Consider the following 26,059-nt stretch of genomic DNA (forward strand, 5'->3'; position numbering starts at 1 on the left):
ATGATAGTTTCACATATTTGTTTGTTTAGTACTCTAACCAGTGGCTTCATTGGTGTAGTAAAGTTACAGTCAGGAAACTCCTTCTCTCAGTCCAGATTGGCAACTGTTGGACTATTTATAATCATAGAAAGTTTCTTGGAACACCAAGATGTAAAGTTACTTCATAGGCAATAAGTGCAAGAAATGGGAACTGATTTCAGGTTTTCCTTAATTCATGACTGGTTTTCTATTCTCTGTTCTACATTGCCTCTCAGTTTCATTTATCCTGAATTAAAATTTCAATATTGTACATGACCAGGGTAATTAAACTCAGACAACACCTTTTTATGTACTATAGTTTAGCATGTGGATTTTGATTTTTAATTCTTTAGTTATGATGAAAAACTGAATAAGTATTTTTATTTCATATACTACTTTTAAAATTATACTTTCTTCTGCTAAAACAATATTAAAATAGTTTTAAAAGTCTTCCTAGAGATGTTTGCACTTTTATTCAATCTGTGATGAGGGTACTACTCTCTACATTCATTTAGATTTCATCCCTCTGATACTTCTTTGTCCTGTGAGATTCCCACCTGTGTCTTTATGTACATCTTTTACGTACCTTATTATCTGGTTATTCTACTTAGTTTTCTGGGATCATTCCCTAGGTTTTTTTTTTTCCTTTTTTAATGTTTTCTAGGTCACTAGTATAACAGTTGATTTCTCTCTTGTACCTAATGCTTGTTAAATATTCAGTCTACTTCTTCTTCCACTTATTTACATCTTTTTAAAACTCCTTTTTTTAATTCCATTCCATTATAGGATATTTGCTGTAACTTACTATATTCACCTTACTTATCCATCTTCTATTTCTCTTTGGATCATCTGTAATTTTAACTCTTCTGAGGTTTTAAAGTTTGTTAAAGAGCATCAATTTAACTGTATTTGGAGAATGACTGATGAAGATGGATCCAGGCTAACTGAATCCACTCAGATTTATGCGACCTAATCTTAACTGGGTCCTCACTGTAACAAGGCAAGCCTCTTACGTTTTATTAATCGCTTTCTTCTCCCACTTACCACACCAACTTTTCTAAATGTTTTTAGTCCTTCTCAAGCCTCTCATGGAACCTCTCTCTCACCTTCTTAGATGGGAAACTTGCCTCAAATTTTACTGAAAAAAATTGAGACTATTTGTAAAGAGCTCCCTCTTCTCTCCTCTTCCACATCTCATATCACTCAGATATCTCCCATCGCTGTCTCTTTTTCTTCCCTTGTTTTTGCAGCCAGCCCTTTTCCTTGCCAAAGCAAGCTCTTCAAAATGCATCTTCAATTTCATTTCTTTTCATCTTCTGTGGCAGATTGCACCATTTTCCTCTGTTCCACTGTAAGGGCAGGCCTCACGTAGGCCTATATCCTGTTAGATTAGGTTCAGTGTTGGAATGAAATGAAATAGTCCTAGTTCATTCAACAGTTAACAAAAAGAGATTTAGTTAGCCATAGCATGGAAAAGATATCCAACAAGAGTACTTGGGTGTGACATAGTCTGATTTGTGACATCTATTGTAAGTGTAGTAAGGAGGAAAATCAAGGAAGAATGAAAAAGAAAAAGAAAAAGGACAAAAAAAATTAACAAAGAAAAGTACCAACACATTTTTAACATCTCACCTGAAGGAATGATTACAAAGGGATAAAAAGAAAAAATTATAGAGAACAAGAAAACCCCAAAGTAGTAGGTCTCCTTATGCAGTGTGTGACAATGAACATGAGCAGTACCAGGAACCTCAGGGCCACAGCAGAGATGATAACTCCAGCAGTCAGCAAAGTAGTCAAGACTGTCTGTAATAAAGTACTAAAGCACTTGTTCCAGAATCTAATTTGATTTGAAGACTCTTACCATATTGCCAACCACTCGGTATTCCCTGGCCCACTTATCATGGGATACCAAATCTCTGCCCCTTTATTTACCCCTTTCTTCTACAGAGGTTAAATAAGGACCCTTTTACCCATTTTCATCCAGGGAAGATAGAAGTCAGCTAGAAGTACCTAATTTTTCTGAACAAACACTCATCATAGTTAAATAGCAACAGTTTCGTCTACACCATACTCTTAGAAATTAAAGCAACTACACTACCCTTACATCCCAATCCCTTTTTGGGAAGGAATTGTTGGAACTATCCCACATGAAAGAAAGCTTGCCATTTGAAGGGAACCTGAGCTGTCAGGGAAGGGTACTAAAGGAATGGTTATAAATGGAAGCTGAAGCAGCTCTCTAGTAGGAAAAGAATAAGGAAAGACCAGAGAGGGTGAACTAAGGCTATGTCCAGAAATAGTTAATTTCGATCAGGTTCATTTTCCTGAAGACTGGATCCAAGATACCACTAGACTGGAGAGTTCTTCACCTTTCTAGAATGGCATTGATTTGTCACAGATATGACATTTGGGGCAGCTAGGTGTTACAGTGAATATTGGCCCAGGTGAGGAACGTTCATCTTCCTGAATTCAAATCAGGCCTTGCATGCTTACTAGCTGTATGACCCTGGCCAAGTCACTTAAAGCTGTTTGCCTCAGTTCCTCATATGTAAAATGAGGTGGAAAAGGAAATGTCAAATAACCCCAGTATCTAGGCTCAGAAAACTTGAAATGGGGTCTTAAAGATTTGGACACGACTGAAATAACTGATTAACAACAAATGACCTCTGGAAGTTCAGACACCTGACCTGGGCAGTTGGGGATACGATGATTCAGGTACTGATCGTCTTTTCTTCCACTTAATAGTACTTTATTTTTTCTAGTTATTTGCGAAGATAGTTTTCAACATTCACATTTATAAGATTTTGAGTTCCAAATTTTTCTCCCTTCTTCCCATCTCCCCTCCCCAAGACAACCTGTAATCTGATATAGGCTATACATGCACAATTAGACATATTTCCACATTAGTCATGTTGTGAAGGAAGAATCAGAACAAAAGGGGAATACCTTGAGAAAGAAAAAAAGAGAGAGAAACATAGTAGTATGCTTTGATCTGCATTCAGACTTCATAGTTTTTCCTCTGGATAGCATTTTCTATCATGAGTCTTTTGGAATTGCCTTAGATCATTGTCATGTTGAGAAAAGCTGAGTCTATCAAAGTTGGTCATTGAACAATGTTGCTGTTACTGTGTATAGCATTCTCCTGGCTTTGCTCACTTCACTCAGCATCAGTTCATATAAATCTTTCCAGGATTTTCTGAAATCTGCCTGCTCGTCACTTCTTATAGAACAATAATATTCCATTATATTCATATACCAGAACTTGTTCAACCATTCTCCAATGGATGGGCATCCCCTCAATTTCTAATTCTTTGCCACCACAAAAAGAGTTGCCATAAGTATTTTTATATATGTGGGTATTTCCCCTTTTTTATGATCTCTTTGGGATACACACCTAGTAGTAGTATTGCTGGATTAAAGGATATGTACAGTTTTTATAGCCCTTTGGGCTTAGTTCCAAATTATTCTCCAAAATGGTTGGATCAGTTCACAACTCCACCAACAATGCATTAGCGTTCCAATTTCCCCACATCTCCAACATTTATCATTTTCCTTTTTGTCATATTAGCCAATCTGATAGATATGAGGTCAGGTTCAAACTTCTTATGCTAGTTGAGGGACAAGTACTTTGGTTAGCTGGGTGTACAAATTGGCCCACAGAATTAAGTTCAGTAATAACAAGCTGACTTGTTCTTAGTTATGGAGATGATTTGTTCACTTATCCAGCACGACATGTCATCTTTACCTTGTAGCACCAATGTGATACCCATAGCATCTGCTGTGGATATGCAGGTGTATTTTCAGGGTAAATTTGCAAAATAAAAGCTCTCTTCCTCAAAGATGAAACCAAAATATTATTTAGATACAAGAAAGCCAATTCCATTACAATAACAAAGAAATCCATCATAGTAACCAAGAAGTCTATACACATTATCAGGCCTTCCCACAAACTCCCTTAAGCAAAATCTCTCCCTCTCTCACTCACAGCTAGCTGCTTTGCTTCCTCTCTCTTTTACAGCTCTGCCTGCTCTGTCTCACTTCCTCTCAGCTCTACTCCACCCTTCCTGCTTCATGTGACTCAAGCTTCCATGTAACTTAAGCAGGTCACATAGGTCTATTAATGGATGGGAAAGATCTTCCCATTCCATTAACAATACATTAATAATACACACCTTCATGCTCAGATTGACAATAAACACACTACCTGGTCTCTGTTTTTGTTGTGATAACTTCATTATTTAGTTCAGTGAAGAGCATGTCATTTCTTATGGATACTGATATGCCCCATAAACAGTCATATGTATTGGGAAGTATTGGTAAATTCCTCCATATGTCCTGACCCCAAAGGGGAAAGACTTTGATTGTTGAGTCCTGCTATCTCAAGACCTCAAACTGCTTGGACAACCTCATGACTACTATCCAGGAATTAGTACATCCCTCCAAGCCTTCTTCACTTGCTAATTATGTGGCCTTAAGCTCAGACCACTGAAGGAATCTGCCATGGCTTCCGTATTTCCTAGTCACTGAAGTCTCATTGTATACACATCTTTCATAATAGATGGAGCTATTGGTAAACCAGACAAAATGGTATCGTCCAGGAGCCAGATACTTATAGGTAGCGGCCCATTGGCCTAGCAGAGAAGACAGGGTCCTGGGGCCTGGAGTAGAGGCCTGTCTCTGGCAGAGACAACCCTTTGTGAAGTGCACTGATACTAAAAAGATCAGGAAAAGTGTGATTTTGAAGGAACTATTTTCTCTTGATAATAGAAACCTTCTATGCCCTACTCATCTTGTTAAATGGACCATCTTGTATTGCCCAATTCATAGTAGATAACTCTGGATAAAAAATGATTGTAAGACCCTACATAATCTGTTCTATAGCAACTAGTGTTCAATAATACATAAACAACTATTTTTCAAAAATGGCAGAGTGAATAGTATTCCTTTAGAGAATTTATAGCTTCAGAAGCCCAGCAGTTACTTCTTCTGACCTTCCATTTTCCCATGCCAAATTCTTCACTCTATCCTGGCTTCATGCAGAGACTTTTGAAAACATTGACCCTGAAGAATGATAAGGATCCAAGGGAGAGATTGCTTGACAATTTTACTTTAGGTCTTCTGGGACCGTAGCAGGTTCTGGATCCCATTTGAAAGAAGTAGACTTATGGTTAATATCCATCACTAGAGGAGAAATATCTTTGACGCATGCATTCCAGATACTAATATTGTTTGGAATTAACTATAGAAGTGGTTGAGACAACTCTAAGGGTTTCTATTGTCTTTCCAAAGATAAGCTATGTAGAAATTTCTGAAAAGATCCTCATAGTTTGGCTCCTGAAAGTCTTCCTTACTCCTTCCTACCCTTTTTAACCTTTCATGAATAATACAAATGGGGCAGAAGCTTTAGGAGATGCCTTAGGCTTGCAAAAGAGTGAAAGGCTCTTAGTGCCTCAGGGCGCAGTTTCACTGGGCAGTTTAACTAGTATTCTCATAGGCTAGCTATCAGTTGTGTGTTTCAGGAGCCACACCCAGAGCTCCCTCAATAGAAGTTGAAATCACCTTCTGCTCACTTAGCAGAGGTAGATTACTCTGCCTGCCCTGGTCCTTTTTCCGAGCATCTATTTGTAGCCATATTGTATTTGTCCAGGCCACAGCTATCTAGATATCTTGTTTGAATTTCACCAGGTGATCAGCTCACACTGTATGGTTTAAGTATCAGGTAAACCACAAAGTCTGAAGCCATTTGGATGAGACTCCACTAAGAAGGGGGGATCTAATTGTCTCCAGGCCAGGCTGATCATAGGGTGTAGCAGATCCTTATGTGTGGGAGGTAGTGGGTCATGTGCAGAATGGATAGACTAACATAACAAACCCATTTTCTTTAGGAACTTCACTCCCTTTCAGATTCTTATCAGGGACAAACTGTGATTGGAATTCATCTTTATGGGCCTAGTTATGCATAATTTCCCACCTTAGCCACCTAATAGGGAGTAAAGGACAGATTAAGTGTCCTATGGGTAACTGCTTCAATTGGTCTATCCTTACGGAATGTGAAAAACATCACTATATTGTCTTTCAGGTGAAAAGAAACAGGGAATTTGAGTGTAAGCTCAGTGAGTTGATCATGTGACTTGATAAACAAAAAAAAACAAATGGAATCTGAGCTTGCCCTATAAGAAGCATAATAATAGCTAACATTTCTGTACAGCTTAGTGGTTTGCAAAGAGTTTTATGGGTATCATCTCATTTGATTCTCACAACAACTCTGGGATGTTATACTTACGCTCATTTTGTGGATAAGGCAAGTGATTTGCCCTGGGTCACATAGCTACTAAGTGTCTATGGCAGGATTTGATCTTGAATATTCTTTACTTCAAATCTTTTTCTACCTAACTGCCTACTAATATCAAAAAGACAGAGGACAGATCTATGCTGTGTTTGCTTCCCTGGTCAGACCACATATGGTACATTATGTACAGATCTCAGTGCAAAATACTAGCAAGGAAATTGATAAACTGCAGTGTATTTAGAGAATAGCTAGAACAAGAAATGAGGATAGAGAATGAAAATTGGTAAAATCAGACCCCAATCACAGCTACTATCAACTGGGATGTGAGTGGATGGTTCTGTTGGCTTTGATCCTCACAGAGGCTTGCCCTATGTCCTGATAGTCGTAGTGTGTGGGAATGATGAAGGTGAAAATGGCAGGTCTCCCTTTCTGAGACTGCTCTTTTACTAAATGCTAGATGACATTGCAGCCCAGAAGTGGATCAGGCAATTGACAAAAGAGGGTTTGCGTGACTCCCCTATTTAATACAGCTAAGTTGCACATATGTTCCACTCTGATGTTTCCTAATAGTACCTTGAATCTCTTTAAACAACTGAACTTAACAATTGAACTTTGCAGGAGGGAAATGGAAGGAGATGACTTAATAGGGTCTAGCCAAAGCAAACTTTAACTACATTATTCCTTTACTCACCTCTTGGTGGAGAACTTGAATACCATTCTTATAATTTATTATAAGTTCTTTATGTCTTCTAGTTCAATTTGTAGTAAAGATGTCAATATGAAAATGGTGCAGTACTGCCAGTTGAGCAAGATTTCTCATTAAAAGTAGCAACAGTTAAGTCAATGTTTATAGGAAATCCAAGAATTGAACAATTCTTAGCATTGTCTGCTCTGTATTACAAACACTGTAAAACTAAGATTACATTCAAAGACTTTTCTCTCCAAGCTAATAAAAGATGTTGGAAGTACATTCAAACCCCATTGACCAATCTTTTGAGAATTCTGGGACTCCTCCATGCTTTGATGAGTCAGTCACTGGGGCAGAATTTTTTTTTTTTTAAGACTTCCCGTACCTAAATAATTTTATCTTTGAATAGTTAGTATTGTTACCATTCTTTTAACCTTGGCTTGATAGGATTGTGTGTGTCTGTGTGTATATGGATTTGGAACTCAGAATAAAATCTGTACAGAAAAGTTAGAATTTTATTTTTTCACGGTTGTTTGATATTTCAGAATCATATATTATTACTCTAGAAACTAAGAACAAAAATAATTATTAATATAAGAAAAATAATTTTAAAATTTCCTGAAATAAAAGCCATATTACCAAATTTCTCATAAAAGAATAAAGTAATACCCCAGAATTCTTCTGTTAAGTGTGCATCCCTTCGATATGATAGAGTGAGTTACCAATACATGGTACCATTTGATAGATGGACCAAACAAACTCTAACCTCATTTCACTCCAGGCTTCTCTTTCTTAATCACTCAGCATTTGTGTCATTTTGAATACTATGACAATTCAGATCCGCTAAAAATTAGTGATTAGATGAAATATTTCCAATTATTAAAGTGATAGACCACCTTTATCTCATTGAGATTCATCTTCTTTTTGGAAGCCTACTTCATTGTTTTAGAAGGAAAGAATTTTTTACTCTTAGAAGAATGAATTCTTCTTTAAAAAATAAATAGAAAAAAGGAAAAGTTCAAGGAGAAAGATTACATCCATTTTGTTTCTCTAAACCATACCATATTCCAGCTATAGAATGAAAAGACTTCATCCTTTGAATGTTCTAGATAATCCCTAATGTTATTGTTATTCAAAAACTTATTAAATCAATTTGTTATGTTCATTTTCATTATACTTTTTTCTCTAAGCACTTTTATTATTTAAATTTCCTAGGTAGATCTAAGTATTCTTGTTCATTTTCACTATGAAATTTTTGTGACTTTTGAAAGAAAATATTATAGATACTAAATTATTTTACTATGCTTATAAAATATTAAGAATATCTGCATTGCCATAATAATATCAACATTTATTTCCATAGTACTTTTTTTTCCAACTAGTCATAAGCATTTTATAGAAATTTTATAGAAATAATCTCATTTATTTTAATAACAACTCTAAAATAATTGGGGAACTACTATAATTAACTTGATTTTATAGTTAAAACAAAAGATAGAAAAGGCGAATTAAGTCCTGGCTCACTCAGGTGACCAATAGGAAGGACTGAGTTGGTCAGTTCTATCTAGTACCAACTAGACCATAAATGATAAAATTACCTTTAGCTTTACCAAGATTCTTAGTCAGTCCATTACATTAATCTTGGATTTGCCTGGTTGGTTTGCTTATATACCTCAAAAGATAAAGGAATATAACATCAAGGCCATTGTCTTTATCAGTCAGCCATTTATGACCCTGAACCCAAAAGCCATACAAGATGAAGTAAAAATGCTAGGTGATTTTTTTTTCTTGATATTTTAAGCTTGACCTATCAGCTACCATGATGATTTCATTTAAAATATTTTTTTCTTCTTATTCAATTCCTTTTGTGCACTGAATAAAATACTGGTTAATTCCTAAACATACAAGTATATGATTTGCTATTTTAATCCCTATTACAGGAACTAAAATATTTGGATTATCTTCATGTTTCTTCTTTGTGCTCTCCTAGACACTGAGGGAGTAAAGGAGAACAGATCAATGCCTAAGAGCAAGAGAATGATAATTTAACTATCCTAATTCACCCTCCCCCCAATTTGTCTTTCTGCCTTTTTTGAGGGGGACATACTCTTTGATCTGAATTATTTTACTTTTCTCTCATAGAAAAAATCCATTATTTGTAAGTTATTTTCTCCACTCTTCTAGTTTAATGGAAATTTTAAAATATAATTCCATTTCTTATTTCTGTCTTCTTACACATTATGTTATTTTTCTGGCCTTGATCCTGAACATTAAAATTTGTTGCAGATCTTTAATTACATGCATATAAAAGAATATAAAAAAGCACAGCTATGATTTGCTTTTAGATATTGTATACTCCTAGGAATACAGATTTAGATCTGGAAAGGATGTTAGAAGTTGTCTTGTTTAACTACCTCATTTTACAGATGAGAAAGCTGAGTCCCAAAGAAGTTAGGTGACTTACCCATGGTGATAGACCTAGTAAGTGTTTGAGAGAGGATTTGAACTCCTTGACTTTTAAGCCCTAACCATTACACCATGTTGATAGAGTTGAATTTGTGATCATTCCCTTACATATTTTTACCTTGATTCTGGATAATTTCTTGGAATTATCAGCTTCACCATCATATTTGCTTCTTATCACACTCAATTTTATTTTACTTATTTTCCCTACTTTCCCACAATTTTGTAATCCCTTATTCCCCAGTGAAATACACATACATTGTGTAATTTTTTTGAATACTTGTCTTTTTGCATCTGTTTTCTTCCTTCCCACTTATTTCAATATCCCTGAACTGTAAGTGGTGATGAAATTGGTTTGTGAAACTAGTGCACCCTAAGAGAACAAAAATACAAATAACCATGAAAGATTATTCTCAATCCACAAAGTGTTAGAAATGGTTCTCTTTCCATCTGTGTGAAAATTATTCTCCTTGAAGGGCAGGCACTTTAAGGGACTGAAAGCTGGTTAATTCTTAACACTTTCTTCTAGAGTTAGAACACCTATCTTTCTAAAGTAAAGATTTTTCTTCAGCAATTAAAAAAATGAGTAACAAAAAGAATTGAGTCAGCATGCTTTCTTAGGTTTGAATGCTCAAGTTGACCTATTGTGCTGCCTAGATTTTCTTTGTAATACCATTATTCTACCTAATACTAAGGCATTTTTTGAATATTCTGAAAGTTTAGCATACTTAACTATGAACTTCTGAGACCAGAAAAATAATTCAAAACTTTAAAGGGAATAGTCAGCTCAAACCACAGGAATTACTAAAGGAGCCCCCAATGACCCAGACTTTAGGAAAGAAAACTTCATAGAAATATCTGCATCTTCTTTGAAAACTCATGATAAGTGTTTCTATGTTGGTGAAATGAACTGCCAAATATGGATCTCATCATTTCTTTAATCAGTATGGACAGCATCTATTATTTTGAGGTCAAACCTGAGTACGGCAGTGTTACTGTCCCTTCTGATCACACATCTTTGATATTACCAGCCAAATAATATGTGGATTTTCAAGTAAAAAGATGAATATATCAACAACAGGGAAGAAAAAAGCAGCAAAAAAGAATTGTGTGCTATTAACTTATATTTTCAGTTTAGTGTTCTAAGATTTCTGAATAAATAAGCTCAAAATGAGAAAGCAGTATAACATTCATTCCATTTTCTAGTATTTTTCTAGTATCAATGATAACTATTTTTGCTATTAAGATGCCTTCTTCCATTCATTTTCTTTGGTTGAATAAGGTAATTGTTTTGTCAATCAGCATTTATTAACCACCTACTCTGTTCTAGAACCTGTGGTAGGACTGAAGATTGAAAGACTTAAATGAAATGGTCCCTGACCTTCAGGAGTTCTCTTTATGTGGGCCAGACAGATATAATTTGTAAATATGTGTTTTATTACCACTGCCACCATTGTTGTCATCTTTGTTGTTACTTTCATCATCAACAATAATTAGCATATTTTTGTGGACAGTTGTTAAGAACCCTAGAAAATGTTAAAAAACCAAACCTCTCTGGGCCCTGGGAACTTATGGTCTCACACAAATAATTCCCACCTACATGATAAGAGTATCCAAACTACTAAATATGCATTGAGCAAGTACATGCATAAACAGATGCTAAGTAAGCAAAGGATTCAGCACATTTTATGGGGTACAATTAAAGAGATAGTGCTTATGTACAAGATAGGAGAAGCATGGCTAACAGTAGTTCATCTGAAAATGATCTGGGGATTTCAGTAGACTGCAAGCTAAATATGAATTGACTGTGTAGTGGAGCTGGAGGTAGTCGTGGAGAAGGAATTCTAAACACAAATTCTGGGCAGAAAAGTTTTTCATTGCTCCCAGACCAATGCACAGGTCAGGAGAGGAGTTTACTCCTCTCCCTTGATTATGACACCTTGGAGGAACTGAGAACTTACAGGTCCCCAGAGTATACCCTCCTCTTGACAAAGGACTCAAAAGTCAAGTAACTGGCTGGGAAAATGCTCAAAAAAGGTGGAAAAAATAAGACTATAGAAGATTACTTTCTTGGTGAAAAAGTATTTTCTTCCATACTTTTTGAATGAGGAAGAACAAGGCATAGCATGAGAGAAAGTCAAGGCTTTTGTATCCAAAACCTCAAAAATAAATATTCAATAGTCTCAGGCCAAGGAAGAGCTCAAAAAGAATGTTCAAAATCAAGTAAGAGAGGTGGAGGAAAAATTGGGAAGAGAAATGAGAGCAATGCAAGAAAATCATGAAAAGTGAGTCAACATCTTGCTAAAGGAGACCCAAAAAAATGCTGAAGAAAATAACACCTTAAAAATAAGCTAACTCAATTGGCAAAAGAGGTCCAAAAATCCAATGAGGAAAAGAATGCTTTAAAGAAAAGAACTAGCCAAATGGAAAAGGAGGTTCAAAAGCTCACTGAAGAAAATAGTTCTTTAAAAATTAGAATGGAGTAGATGGAAGCTAATGACCTTATGAGAAACCAAGAAATTACAAAACAAAACCAAAAGAATGACAAAATTGAAGAAAATGTGAAATATCTCATTTGAAAAACAACTAACCTGGAAAATGCATACAGGAGAGACAACTTAAAAATTATGGGACTACCTGAAAGCCATGATCAAAAAAAGAGCCTAGACATCAACTCTCATGAAATTATCAAGGAAAACTGCCTTAATATTCTAGAACCAGAGGGCAAAATAAATATTGAAATAATTCACTGATCACCCCCTGAAAGAGATCTGAAAAGAGAAACTCCTAGGAATATTGTAGCCAAATTCCAGAGTTCCAGGTCAAGGAGAAAGTATTACTAGTAGCTAGAAAGAAACAATTTGAGTATTGTGAAAATACAATCAGAATAACACAAGATCTAACAGCTTCTACATTAAGGAATGGAAGGGCTTGGAATATGATATACCAGAAGTCAAAGAAACTAGGATTAAAACCCAGAATCACCTACCCAGCAAAGCTGAATATAATACTTCAGGGGGAAAAATGGTCATTTAATGAAATAGAGGACTTTCAAGCATTCTTGATGAAAAGACCAGAGCTGAATAGAAAACGTTACTTTCAGTACAAGAATCAATGGAAGCATGAAAAGGTAAGCAGGAAAGAGAAATCGTAAGAGACTTACCAAAGTTAAACTGTTTACATTTCTACTTGGAAAGGTAATATTTGTAAGTCTTGAGACTTTTCTCAATATTTGGGTAGTTGGAGGGATTATACACATACACACACACACACACACACACACACACACACACATACACACACACATAGACAGAAAGCACAGGTTGAGTTGAATAAAGAGGACTGATATCTAAAAAAATAAAATTAAGGAGTGGGAGAGGAATGTATTGGGAGGGGAAAGGAAGAAATGGAATGGGGCAAATTATCTCTCATAAAAGAGGCAAGAAAAAGCTTTTTCAATATAGAAGAAAATGGAGGAGATGAGAGGAAAAAGTGAAGCTTACTCTCTTCACATCTGGCTTAATGAGGGAATAACATGCTCACTCAATTTGGTATGAAAATCTGTCTTACACTACAGGAAAGTAGGGGAGAAGGGGCCAAGTGGAGGGGGAGAATGATGGAAGAGAGGGCAAATGGGAGGAGGGAATAATTAGAAGTAAACACTTTTGGGGAAGAACAAGGTCAAAAGAGAGAATAGTTTAAATGGGGGGCAGGATAGGATGGGGGGAATTGTGGTAAGTCTTACACAACATGACTTATGGAAGTCTTTTGCAAAAGTACACATATATAGCCTATATTGAATTGCTTGCCTTCTCAGTGGGGATGGGTGGGGATGGAGGAAGGGAGATAAGTTGGAACTCAAAGTTTTAGGAACAAATGTTGAGAATTGTTTTTGCATACAACTGGGAAATAAGAAATACAGATAATGCGGTATAGAAATCTATCTTGCCCTATAAGACAAGAGAGAAGATGGGAATGGGGGAAGGGAAGGGTGTGATAGAAGGGAGGGCATATGGAGGGAAGGGGTAATCAGAATGCAAGGCATATGGAGGGAAGGGGTAATCAGAATGCAAGGCATTATGGCATGGGGGAAGGGGAGAGATGGGGAGAAAATTTGGAACTCAAAATTTTATGGAAATGAGTAATGAAAACTAAAAATAAATACATAAAATAAAGTTCCACAGATATGCTAGAGAGCAACCCTAAATAACATCATAGGGGTTATAAAAGTATGGGATTTAAAGGTTACAGTGTTTGTATTAATTCTGGAGATATGATTCCATGAATGAATATGAATTTTAGAAACACTTCTTCTTGGTAAAGTTTGTTTGGTTTTTTTTTTTTTTTAGGCAAGTGCTGGTAACAGCTTTAGATTGAAAACCAGATCATTTAAATTGATGGTGTCAGTGTTTAAAAGTGTTTTTATAACAATATGAAAGATTATATATGTCAACTATTATGTCTTTTCATTGTCAACATGAGATTTTTAAGAAGCTCTTCCCCAAAGCATTATTTTATGTAACATACGCATGCATACATGTACACACATACACACACACCATTCTTAAAAGGTTATATTTAAAATGTAACAATTTTGAGAACTTCTAGCTGTATTATTAGTAACTTTTTTTAACATAAATAATAATGACCAGGAAAATCTATTTGCCATAATAATGTGATAAATAGGAACATTTTAAAAGAAAAACTCAAAAATAGTTACTTATTCATTTTAAAAATAGTCTGGATAAATTCAAGTCAAATGTTGGTTCCCATATGAAACTGAACTGAACACACATATTGCCTTAAATGAAAGGAAATTTGGATATTTCTTTTGTCTCATTCAAAAACAGAAAAAGAATATATTGAAACATAAAAGTATAGAAATAATATTTATTGTTGTGATTCATTTATCCTGATTAATAATGAAATATGCCCTAAATCTTTTGAGACAAGCTCATCTCTTAAGTTTTCAAGAAGACATGTATAATTATTCCAAGAAGATGTTAATTGATTAGTTTTTGGAAAACAAGCACACACTTGGGGTACCAAGAGTAAAATTGTGGTCTAAAACTTCTAATTCGTAACATCTGTTGCTGGATTTTCTGCCACAGATATTGTCACTATAGAAAACGTTTATAAAAGAATGAGAGCCATTTTTAATTTATCTTTGTTTAGTGGGTTTCACAATCAAACTATTTAGTATCTAGCCTATAGATCATAAGCTTTTCTGTGCTTAACTAAAGTTAGATAGCTCACTTTAGATAGCTCACTTAATCTACTCCCAGGACTATACTCAAGGACTTTACATTTGGATGTAAAGCCTTCAAGAAATCAGTCACCTAGATTTGATATGTATTTAAGTGAGACTTAGTGGAAGTCCTTTAATAGAATAACTGAACTATGTCAATACTCCCATTTTAAGGACAAAAAGACAAAAGAAAGTTCTAGTAAAATGGAAGGATAACTCTTAGATTCTTGTAGTGGAAAGCAAAGGTGTTTGTAGAATTGGATTTACCATGCAACAAAAGAAATTGGAAACATCATTTAACAGGATTCTTCTCAGTTTTCAATATTTATAATGAACATGTGTGAAATGGTCACTATGGAAATAACCTCAGTTTATGTAATAAATAACATCTGTTTCAGAGAATGAAGAAATAGCAACATCCTGCAAAGAAATTAACAAGATTTTCCAAAGGAACTAAATATGTATATATGCATAGACACATACGTACATATGTGTGTATATATGTATATGTATACATATATGGAGAGAGAGAGACTTTCAAAATGAAGGTGGATACAGAGGAGAGTATGATGAAATAAAATATTTAAACAGAGAGATTGTGAGTGGAGAGAGGAGCAACATGGTGAATCATGGATATGGACCATCACGTTGTAAATGTGAGGTCCAGAGCAGACTCATGTAGGATATGTGTCAACTGTGTAGTGGAAAAGAAGATCCAAAGAATTAAGGAGATAAAGAAATTGAGTATAAGTGGATTTATGAATCTATTTGTGAGTTGGAGAAGAATAAAATATATACAGAAAAATCGACTTAAATGAATCTTATATGAATAAGAGAAATTAGTTTGATAGCAATATGAATAATGGATTTGAGAGACAAGAGAGAATGGAGGTGGGCTATTGCATAATCAAGTAAGTCAAACAGACATAGAGTTATACTAGAGAGGTAGAACTATGGGTACACTATGAATCCAATTTCTACCAATTTCTTCTTTTGCCTTTCTGAGAAGAACCTGTTGACCATCCTTCCAATTAGCTATAGTATCTTCATATTATCTGCTTTCATTTCTATCAGGAATTAACACAGATATAGTACAGTTTCTCATTGTATCAATGCATTGATAGTAGACAGAGACCAAGAGATTGGACTTGTGTTTTTTACCTTTGAGTTAATTCTCATTATGTAAACTCCATCAATGCAGACTAGTAACTGCCCAGGTCACTAAGAGGTTAAGTGGTTTGCTCAGTATCACATGACCAGAAAGTGTCAGGGTTGGGCTCTGAACCTAGATTCTGTGTCTGTGACTGGCCAGTTGTCTATTACTTCATGTTACCTGTCTCAAATTCAAAGTTCCAGCATTAATATTATAATTTTGCAATTACATAGACATTGATTCTCATTCACCTTGAGGTTAAGAACTTTTACTTATTTCCCATGTTAGTTTTTCTCTATTCATCTATTTTATTTTAATTTTTTCATTTTCTAGTATTAATCTTTTTTTTCTCTTCGTGAAATTTTGACACATAGAATCAAGTCCTTTCTTTCTTCTAGAATCAAATCCTTTCTTCTTCTCATCATCTGGAATAACCTTTCTATATTTCATTGCTTCATTAACTTTACATCTCTTTTCAATTCACTCCTATAATTGTCTTTTCCTCCATTCCCATACCTCTTAATTTCTTCTTCTTTTCCTTGTTATATGCAATTTAAAAATACTGCTAACATTTTAATTTTCTTACACAGCCTTCCTCATTTCTACTACTTCTTCGATCATTTTACACTATGTTTCTTCCAGTAACATTAAGATTAGGATTGATTTTAGGGATTTCAGATTGCCAGCCTAATGAAGTACTTAATGGCAAAAAATGGAAGTGGGTCTAGATCTAGCCTTACTATATTTATTGAAGAAAAATTGAAATCTCTAATTTTAGAAAAGAGAATTATTTTTTACTTTATCCATCTTTTACAAGGAACCCCCTGGAAAAATAAAGAAGTGATATTTATCTGATTGCACCAAAAGGTATAAAACATGGCCCCACCTACATAGTATTTATACTTTAGCAGATAAGTCTTGTGCTATCAGTAAGAAAAGTGCTTGATAACCTTTGGTTGTATCCATAAATCTCTCTATCTGATTTTTTGCAATTAAATTTGTGTTGTGGTCAAAATATATATAACACAGTCCATTTTAATTAGTTTTTTTTAACTGCTTCAATATCTAAATATTTTAATGATCAAAGGAGACAGGGTTAATAATTATCAAAAAAAAGATGACTGATTCCTTAAATTTATTCACTTGATGAGTTAAATGGGTTTATGCTTTCTCTAAAATTCTTAATGTGTTTCAGCTAATCTAAATGATAATATTTAAACTTTTGGATTCTATCCACTTTTGAAAGATCAATCTCTTCATTATTAATCTAATTCTGAATGGATATTTTTGATCCTTTTTTTTTTTTTTTTTTTTTTGCTAACAACAGTTTCATTACTTGCTTCCTTCTAACATAATTAAAAGAACTGAGGGAATATTACTCTCCCAAATTGTTATTTTTTTGAAGTGTTTCATCCCCAAATTGATGTCAAAATGAACTTGTCCCAAACATTTTCATTAAAATTTCATTTAGTTTATCTATGGATGAGCAAATGACTTTGCTTCAGCTTCCCTGCAGAAACTTCATTGTTTTATATGTAACGCATTTAGAGAGATAAATGCCTGAATTTATTTTGCTTTCAATGAGGATAATATTTACTGAACTTTTTTTCTTTTTAAAAACATGTTCATGAAAAGCACTAGTATTTCACTTTTATCTGTTCAGTGCACCTTGTAGTAAGTAGAAAATATCATTCATATTTGAAGAGAAATGAATTTTTTTCAAGGACATTTCATCATACCCATTACATTTCTTAAATGGTCAATAAACATTTATTAAGTACCTATATTATGCTGGGTGCTTTGCTAAGTGCTGGGGATGCAAAGAGGAAAGAAAAAAAAAGACAGACAGCCCCTGGCCTCAAGGAACTTAGAGTCCTGGAGGGAGAGGAGAGGAGAAAATGTGTTCAACTCAGGGGCATAGAGGAGAAGTCAGATGTATCCCAGAACAGTGCAGCCAGGTACGGTAAGCGTGCAATGACTATTTATTTATTTGTCTACTTGATGCTTCCCCAGAAGCATCGTATTTTGTTTTTCAACTTGAAAACTAACTGAAAAGGGAATAAAATAAAGCAGGGGTTAGTTTTGATAGGTAGAAAATGGAGAGCAGAGTAAAAATTTCAGGAGCATAGAGAATAAAGCCTTAACACTTGAGGATTACTTGGGGTAAAGCTATGCAGGATAGCAGACCTTTGACCCAGAAAACAGAGGTAGAGGAAAAACATCAGATTTGACATTTTGGTGAGGGTTGATACTACATCTCTGTCTGTACTACTCCCAGGGAATGTTAGCCCTTGGCTAGACTTTGGGGTTGGTTATAAAAGTATGGAAAATTAAAATGTAAAAAATTGAATAGAAGGTTTTCAAAATTTAAGCTAGAAGGGACATGTCTGGAAATAAGATTTACTGATCATTTTGAAATGTACAACTGCAAATAAGCAGTAACCAGTGCAGCACTCAGTTGGCCTAAAAGAGCCAGTGTAGCAGCCTAGATTTCTTCTGGGTAGTCATTTAGATATAAAAAAGATATGGTTCAATATCTCCTTTAAAAAAAATCAGCAATTGTAACATGATTGGGAAATGGGCAGGGATGCCTTCTCAGTGCCACTTGAATCACATTGTGTAAATGACAACCAGCACTAGTCACTTATAAGATCAATCCTGTTTGAGAGATTGATTTGTACTGCATAGGAAGCCATTTTCTTTTATTTTTCCCAATTCTTAATTTACTTATGACTGAGTACAAGAATTGCTTTGCACAATGGATACCCTGTATCCTGAATGGTTTCCAGAATTGGGATAGAGAAAGCCTTACATTGACATCTTAAAAATTCTTATAAATTTTCTTTGTCAGTGAAGTAGCACAGATTTAGTGTGAAGAAACTTTGTTAGTCATTTATCCACTATCAGTCTCTGTTACTTCATTTAACAAATGAACAAACAGACCCACAGTGAATGGATGACTTATCCAAGGTCACTCAGGAACCAATTCAAACCATGGTCCTCTGATTCCAAATGCAGTGTATGCATATCTAATTAAATAAGCATCTTTAACATCTGTTGTGTCATCCATTGTACTAAAAGTTGAAATGTTTTACTTTTTCAAACAATTGATTTATAAAGGTCTTTCAACAGATGGACAGTTCTCTTTGCCATCACATTATCCCTAAATAGAACCTGTCAGAGTTAATTTGTATATGATTCTGGAAGTATTAGTTATAAGAAAGTAGTGACATCTCTCTTTTGAATGAGGTTTCTTACACGTATTCATTCTTTCATCATACTTAGGTGATTTAGAAGTCTTTGCTGATATCACAAAAATGGTTTTTGGCAATCACTGGTTTTGCCTATTAAAAGCATCTAATTTTCTCCAGAAAAAATTTTCTGGACTCCCCCCATATTCTGTATGTTCACTTTTAAGATTTCATTTCAGCTTATTAGGTTTCATGGTAGCAGCATCTAAAGCATTTGAAAAACAAACAGATGTCTTTAATCTCATTCAGTAAGGGTACCTTGTGAATTCCAGTGATAAATACAAAGGATTTTATCTTCTGGATATGACTTTTTTACTCTGTACTTCCATTTTTCTGCCATTTAAACTGTGTCTGTCATCTTAGCTTGAGTTAGGTCCCAACTGCTCTAATGCATTTCTTTTCTTAAAATTAGTTACACATTTATAACAAAAGGATATTGCTTTACTTTTTGTAAACATGGATCCAATAAAAATTGACAAATTTAAATGTAATTATTGAAAATTCCTAATAAATGAAACCAGTCTTAAGTTATTTTCATTTTTTAAAAGTTGCCATTTATTTTGGTAGCCCCTTTCCTGCACTGTATTTGCCACATGATTGATGTTAAAATAGCATATATTTAGACATCATCCCAAAATGATTGAACTTTGAGTTTCTCTACTTTTTTTTTTCAAATAGAACCAGTGGTTCAATGACAAACTCACTTGTGTCATGATCCTATACCAGCTGAGCCTCCCTTGACATATGGTAAATGATTATTCAAATTTGACTTCATTTGTCCATATATCAGATACTTTGCACTGGATTCATTTTTCCTTGGAATAAAAATCTTTACTTTTGCTTTTCTTAACTGATTTGAACTTTCCTCTCACTAATAAATAAATAAATTTATTCAGGAGCTATACTAAAAAATGTCCAATCACTTCAGTTTCTTTAAAAGAGGATTTTCTACCAACTGACCCTCCATTCTTTATCCTACAGTTTGGAAAACTGCTTTAAGGACAGGGAAATGAATTTTCTGAAGCAATTTCCCTTCTTATGTTGTTCCTTTATCTAACCTGTTATCACAGAGATCTCTTCTCCGTCACCTGATGTGTTCTTTTGCTAGCTCTGCAATTCTTTTGATGTCTTGGGAGGGACGAAGCTGCCAAGATCCTTGTAATTTCTTCCTCAGCTCTCTCCTATCATTGTGAGTTTCTTAGCAAGTTTAACTTCCTCTTCTCAGATCCTCTATATATTCCAGGTCTGGTTGGCTAGGCAAACAAGCATTTTCTTTTCATTTAAAAACTTATCACAACATAATTGTTGTGATAATACTGCCCGAACCGATAGTACACCTTTTTAGGCAGTCTATTTAACTGACTTAGGAATTCTCTTGGATCATCAGGTAATAATACAGAAGAAGGCTAATGTTGTTATTACTTTTCTTATATAGCTCAGAGTTGTTTTTTTTAAATTTTTTTCCTAATATAATCTTCATAAAATTATGCTTAGGTTTGTGTTTTCCATCAGGGTTTTCGGGTTTTATGCCAATATCTCTTTTAATAGAAAGTAAATATATTTTTGAAAAATTAAAAAAAAAAAGCTTCAATGTATTTTTTTCTTTTTTGGTGTAATACCAGATTGTGATTAAGTATTCTGCCAGGTTGTCATCTATTACAAAAATAAAACAAAGACGATTCCACCTGGACAGAGAGAGACATTTTATATGCCAGTAATCCAGGAAATAGATCAACCATAAAAGAGGAGCATCTGCTTCATCTCAGGGGTTGCACCAAGTGGTTCCTTGCTGACTTGGCTTGGAAACACAACCAGGAGGAAGCTCTTTCCAAGTCACTGAAAAGGGAAAATTCAGAAAGTAGATGGATTAATGATTATATCCTTCCTTTAATAATTCATAACCTATGACTCCACCCTTTATTCATTCTGTATTTCTCAGTAGATAAGGGAATATAGGACTGTATATATATGATAATTCAGTTCCTTTCAGCTCAATAGCACCAATATTATTTAGAAATAGATATTGCACAGTGGAATCAGTGATTTGGTTTTTGGAACCAATTCACTTATAACTGTAGGAATTAGTGCTAGAAGAGATCTTAGAGATGATTTAGTCACAGGGGTGGGAAACCTGAGGCCTCAAAGCCACATGTAGCCCTCTAGGTCCTTAAGTGTGGCCCTTTGAGGGAATCCCAACTGCACAGAACAAATCCCCTTAATGAAAGGATTTATTCTGAAAACTTGGATTCAGTCAAAAGGCCACACCCAAGGACCTAGAAGGCCATATGTGGACTTGAGGCAGCAGGTTGCCCTCACCTGATTAGTATAATCTCTCTTTTAAACAGGTGAAGAAATTGAAGCCCAAAGACATGCAGGTAGGATATAGCAGAGTATGGATTGAAATATAGCTTCAAAACTCCAAATCCACTGTTCTTCTCAATAGATCACATTGTCAAATTAACTCATTCTGCCATTTTATAACCCAGTAAAAACATAGCACCCAAATACTGAGACATTAACCTTACTTTGGATAATCATAATGGTTTATATTTTTGTTTTGTCTCTGGACTAAAACTCCGTCCTTGTTACCTGAATGCCTAATGATTAGAATTGATTTGGCAGTGACAGTGAAAATGTAACATTCTTCAAAATCTGTCATTTTTTTGTAAACATGATTGATGCCTCTGTAAATATCCTATTTTCATTGTGTATCCTAGTCCTTACAACTTCCTTAGAGTCCCAGAAGAAAAGGAAATCTTTAATCTCACTGTTTTTTTTAGCATATGCAGGAATGCAGCAATAAAAATGATTCATTTGTTCCTAAGCAGGTTTTCTATTGCTTCAAGACACTAACATACTTTTAACAAAAAACACTTGATTAATGGATCTTGGTAAGCTGCTAGATGGATCATTGGATAAAGCACTGGACCTGGAGTCAGGAAGACCTGAAGTGAAATCTGGCTTGAGATACCTACTAGCTGTGACTCCAGGCAAATCCCTTAACCTCTCTCTGCCTCAGTTTCCCCAGTTGTAAAACAAGGACAATAATAGCTTCTACCTCAAATGGTTGATCTGAGTTCAAATGAGAGAGATAATGTTTGTAAAGCATTTGGCATAGTGCCTAGCTCATAGTAAGTGCTAATAAATACTTGTTGCCTCCTTGTTTCTCCTTCCTTTCCTTCCTATATATTTAGCTTAAGCCTAGTAACTAACCTCATTCCTATGTTGAAAATAGCTTTATGTATTAGGAAGAAGAAAGGGAGAGAACAGAAAAAGAAGGAAAAAAGATAGGAAGGAAGGAGAAAAGAAAGAGAAGAACGGAAGGAAGAAATGGAAGTAAGGAAAGGAAAAATGGAAAGAAATAAGGAAGGAAGAGAAGGAGCATGGAGTGAGAGAAGGGAGGGATGAAGGAAACATTTTGATGCTAGAAAAAATGTCTGGCCCAAAAAACTTAAAATTTTTTTTTTGTATCTATTAAGTTGTTGTTGACTTCTAAACTCTGCCAGTTGATTGAAAATATAAGTTTTCTTCCCTTTACCTCTTTTTGAAATTTTGATTAACTCATTTTAGTTATCAGAGGTATAAGTGCTCTTTTTAACATCATCATTCTTTGATATAGCCACAAATAGAAGCTGCTTGTTTGTTTCTTTTTAAAGATTCAGTGGGTTAGCAACTTTACTACTTTAAAACTGTGTTGGTATTAATGGAATTGCTCCTCTCTTTTTACATGGCAGCTATTTTTAACATTTGGTAGATGCTTGGTAGGACCACACAAATTCACCACCTTATAGCCAACCTTGTGATGACCTTGTCTGTCCTCAAACATTAGATATGTAGTCTAATCAATGGACCTAATACTCAAAGTATTACTGTTTTTGTAGGACCTGATCAAGTTTACACTTCATTGTAACTCAGGGTCACCTGCATGCCACAGGAGAACTTACAGAGAAAGCAAAAAAAAAAATAGTTTGTTTTCTTAAGTTTATTGGACTATATTTAACTGAAGAGAATAGGATTAGCAGTGAAGGAAAAGAAATCTGTAGATACATTAATTTTTTTTTTCCACAGTACTCATTTTCTACACTAAATAAGGCCCAAATTAAGGCAACGACGCCAGTCTGTTCCCCTCAAGCTTGGGTGTACAATCATAAAAAATAATTACTTTTGTTCTTCATATTGTCACTTTTATTTATTGGAATTTGTAGACTGCAATTTATCTTCTTCTGACAGCACTAAAGGTGTGCCTTTGATGGCAATTAATTTCATTTGCTTTTGTTTTTATATCACATTACTCATATAGAATAAAAGCACTTACTGTAGGAATTATTAAATAGTCAACCAATGTTTATTGAAGGTTTGGGAATTTGTTTGCTTTTCTCTTTCACATTTCCAGGTATCATGTCAAGGGGAATAATTTATTCAAATTGTGTAGCTGGAGAAAGTCATCGACGTATGGTACAAAGACATCCCTAACTTTGTGAAAACCGAATACACTTTAAGAATCCATTATTTAATTAAAGAAAGAAAGCAACTAGCTTCTAAAAAAAAGAAACTATCTTGTCATTGAACTTTTTGAAGCAAATTTTTGCTTTCTTCATCTACGCAATCCTGCAGAAAATATCTTCATGGCATGTGTTACAGTTCACAGCTGTGCTCTGTCATGAAAAACCAGCTGCCAATGTTATTTGTATTAGGCTTCTCAATAATTATAATTTTATATTCTTTTAAGTTGTGAAATGCTCAAAATAACTAAGAATTTATATATTGGCATATGTACTTGTCATACTTGTTTCTCTATTCTAGAAGTCTAGTTCTTTGCAAGTCAAAAAGTAAATTCCCTCCTTTCTTTTGACAGATGTTGGCTCTGTTGAAGGACTTGCCTATCATAGAGCTTGGGATACCCTGTACTGGACCAGTTCTACTGCATCATCCATCACAAGACATACAGTTGACCAGAACCGACCAGGAGCTTTTAACAGAGAAGCTGTCATCACAATGTCAGAAGATGACCATCCACATGTATTAGCATTGGATGAATGTCAAAAGTATGGAACTTTTTTTTTTTTAATTTGTGGTCTTATTTTTTCCCTTTTCATAGTTGATTTAACTTGAAACGCCAAAAAAAGGGCATGCAAAGATACAAGTGAGTAACTTTTCAGACATGTGTTAGGCTGTTCATACTTAAAATAAGTTCATGGACCACAAACTAGAAGAAACCTCAGAGGCCATTTTATTTTACAAGCCCCTTATTTTACAGATGAGAAACCAGAAGCCTTAATGAGGTTAAATGACTTGCCCAATGTCACAGAGGGAATACGCATCAGAGCTGGGATCTGCTACATTAGAACATTTCAGGCATGAATGATTACAAAAACTAGACCTTTAGTGTTTTATGTAAAGTTGTACTGTCCAATTAAGCTCCTGCATAGAGAGAGAAAATACTGGTCAGGAGCATTGGACAAAAGACATATCAGAGCCCGGGGCTCTACTCCTGTTCCCCTACCTTGTGGAATTCTTTTCTGATTCCTGTAATTGTCAATTCTCACTCCCTACTCTAATTATCATATAGATGTTTCTGTTTAGTATGCTACATCCATTCCCTCAGGGAGGAGGTAAGCAACTCAAGAGCAGGAACTCTGGTTGTTGGGGTTTTTAGTTGTTGGTGATGTTGTATGTTTGTTTGTTTGTTACTTGTTTTTTCCTTGCACTTGCAATGCTTAGCTAGATGTTAGTCATTTAGAAGGACCATAATAGATGGGTGGTGGAAGGAATGGGGGAATTTCACCTTCAAGCCACATGGTATGGTTTTATAACACTAGCAAACAAAAAAGCAGTATGAAAAGAGAATATTCTAATACCTCGCTTTCAGGGAGACAGTGAAGTAGTGAAAAGAACACGACTTTGGAGTCAGAAAGTCTGGGTTCAAATCTATTCTCTATACTTATGCACTGTGTGATGTTGGACACATTTCTCATCCTCCTTATACCTCAATTTCCTTAATCAGTAAAATGAAGGGTTAAGACTGCATGGCCTCTGAGCTTCCTTCCTGCTCTGGAGATGTTATCATATGAACCAGTCAGGAGGACATATTTCAGAAAGAATAGCTTTTTAGGAAATGGAAAAATTACAAGCAAATAATTAATATGAACAATTTATCCAATTATGTATATCCTCAGTATGGAGGATTTTAAAGTTAATCTAGAATTTCAGACCAGGGAGACAGTGAAGGGAAATTCCTAGCCTCCTGGTTTTTCAAGTCAAGAAATTAAGAGACTCACTAAATTTAAGTGAACTATCCTAGGTCATCCACTTACTTATTCATAAATTTGGACTACAAACCAGATCTGTTGATTTTTAATTTAGAGCTCTATCTATCATGCCCTGTTTCCACAGAGAATAGGAAAATGAGAGTCAGAGAAGTTTAGTGTTTGACTGTTTCCCTCACTCATCTGCCAGATTGATTTTCCTAAAGCCCAAGTTTGACCATGTAACACCAATCCATTGCTCCTCTCCCTGCTTTGAATCCACTTCAGTGGCTCCTTATTACCTCTAGGATCAAATATGAAATCTGTTTAACTTGCTCCTTGTACAAGACACTTCATCTCCTGACCCTCAGCATTTCCACTGACCTGTAATTACTCATACCTAGATTTCTCTTCCTCTTTATCCCTACCACCTGACTTCCCTCATAGCCTTCATGTCTCAGATAAAGTCTTACCTTCTGTAATCCCCTTTAATCTTTCTGCCTTTGCTCAATTGATTATCTCCAATTTATCTTCCATATATCTTGTTTGTACAAAGTTGTTTGCATATCTTCTCCTCTACCAGATTGTAAGTTCTTTGAGAGCAGTGACTTTCTTTTGTTTTTCTTTATATCTCCATCACTTAGCACAGTGTCTGGTACATGGTATGATATGTTTAATAAACATTAGCTGATTTATTAACTTCCTAA

The 26,059-nt window shown here is 34.9% G+C and overlaps 1 protein-coding gene across 3 annotated transcripts in view; it reads left to right on the forward strand.

Annotated features, from left to right (window-relative positions):
* LRP1B (LDL receptor related protein 1B) overlaps window positions 1–26,059 on the forward strand; it is a 2,222,640-nt gene that overhangs the window by 1,733,107 nt on the left and 463,474 nt on the right. For all 3 annotated transcript variants that reach the window (XM_072613193.1, XM_072613191.1, XM_072613192.1), the window contains one exon: window positions 23,963–24,152. In XM_072613193.1, coding sequence (XP_072469294.1) covers window positions 23,963–24,152 — 190 coding nt within the window. The remainder of the gene's footprint in view (window positions 1–23,962; window positions 24,153–26,059) is intronic.

This window comes from Notamacropus eugenii, chromosome 5, assembly GCF_028372415.1.
Source record: "Notamacropus eugenii isolate mMacEug1 chromosome 5, mMacEug1.pri_v2, whole genome shotgun sequence".
In the NCBI taxonomy this organism is placed as follows: domain Eukaryota; kingdom Metazoa; phylum Chordata; class Mammalia; order Diprotodontia; family Macropodidae; genus Notamacropus; species Notamacropus eugenii.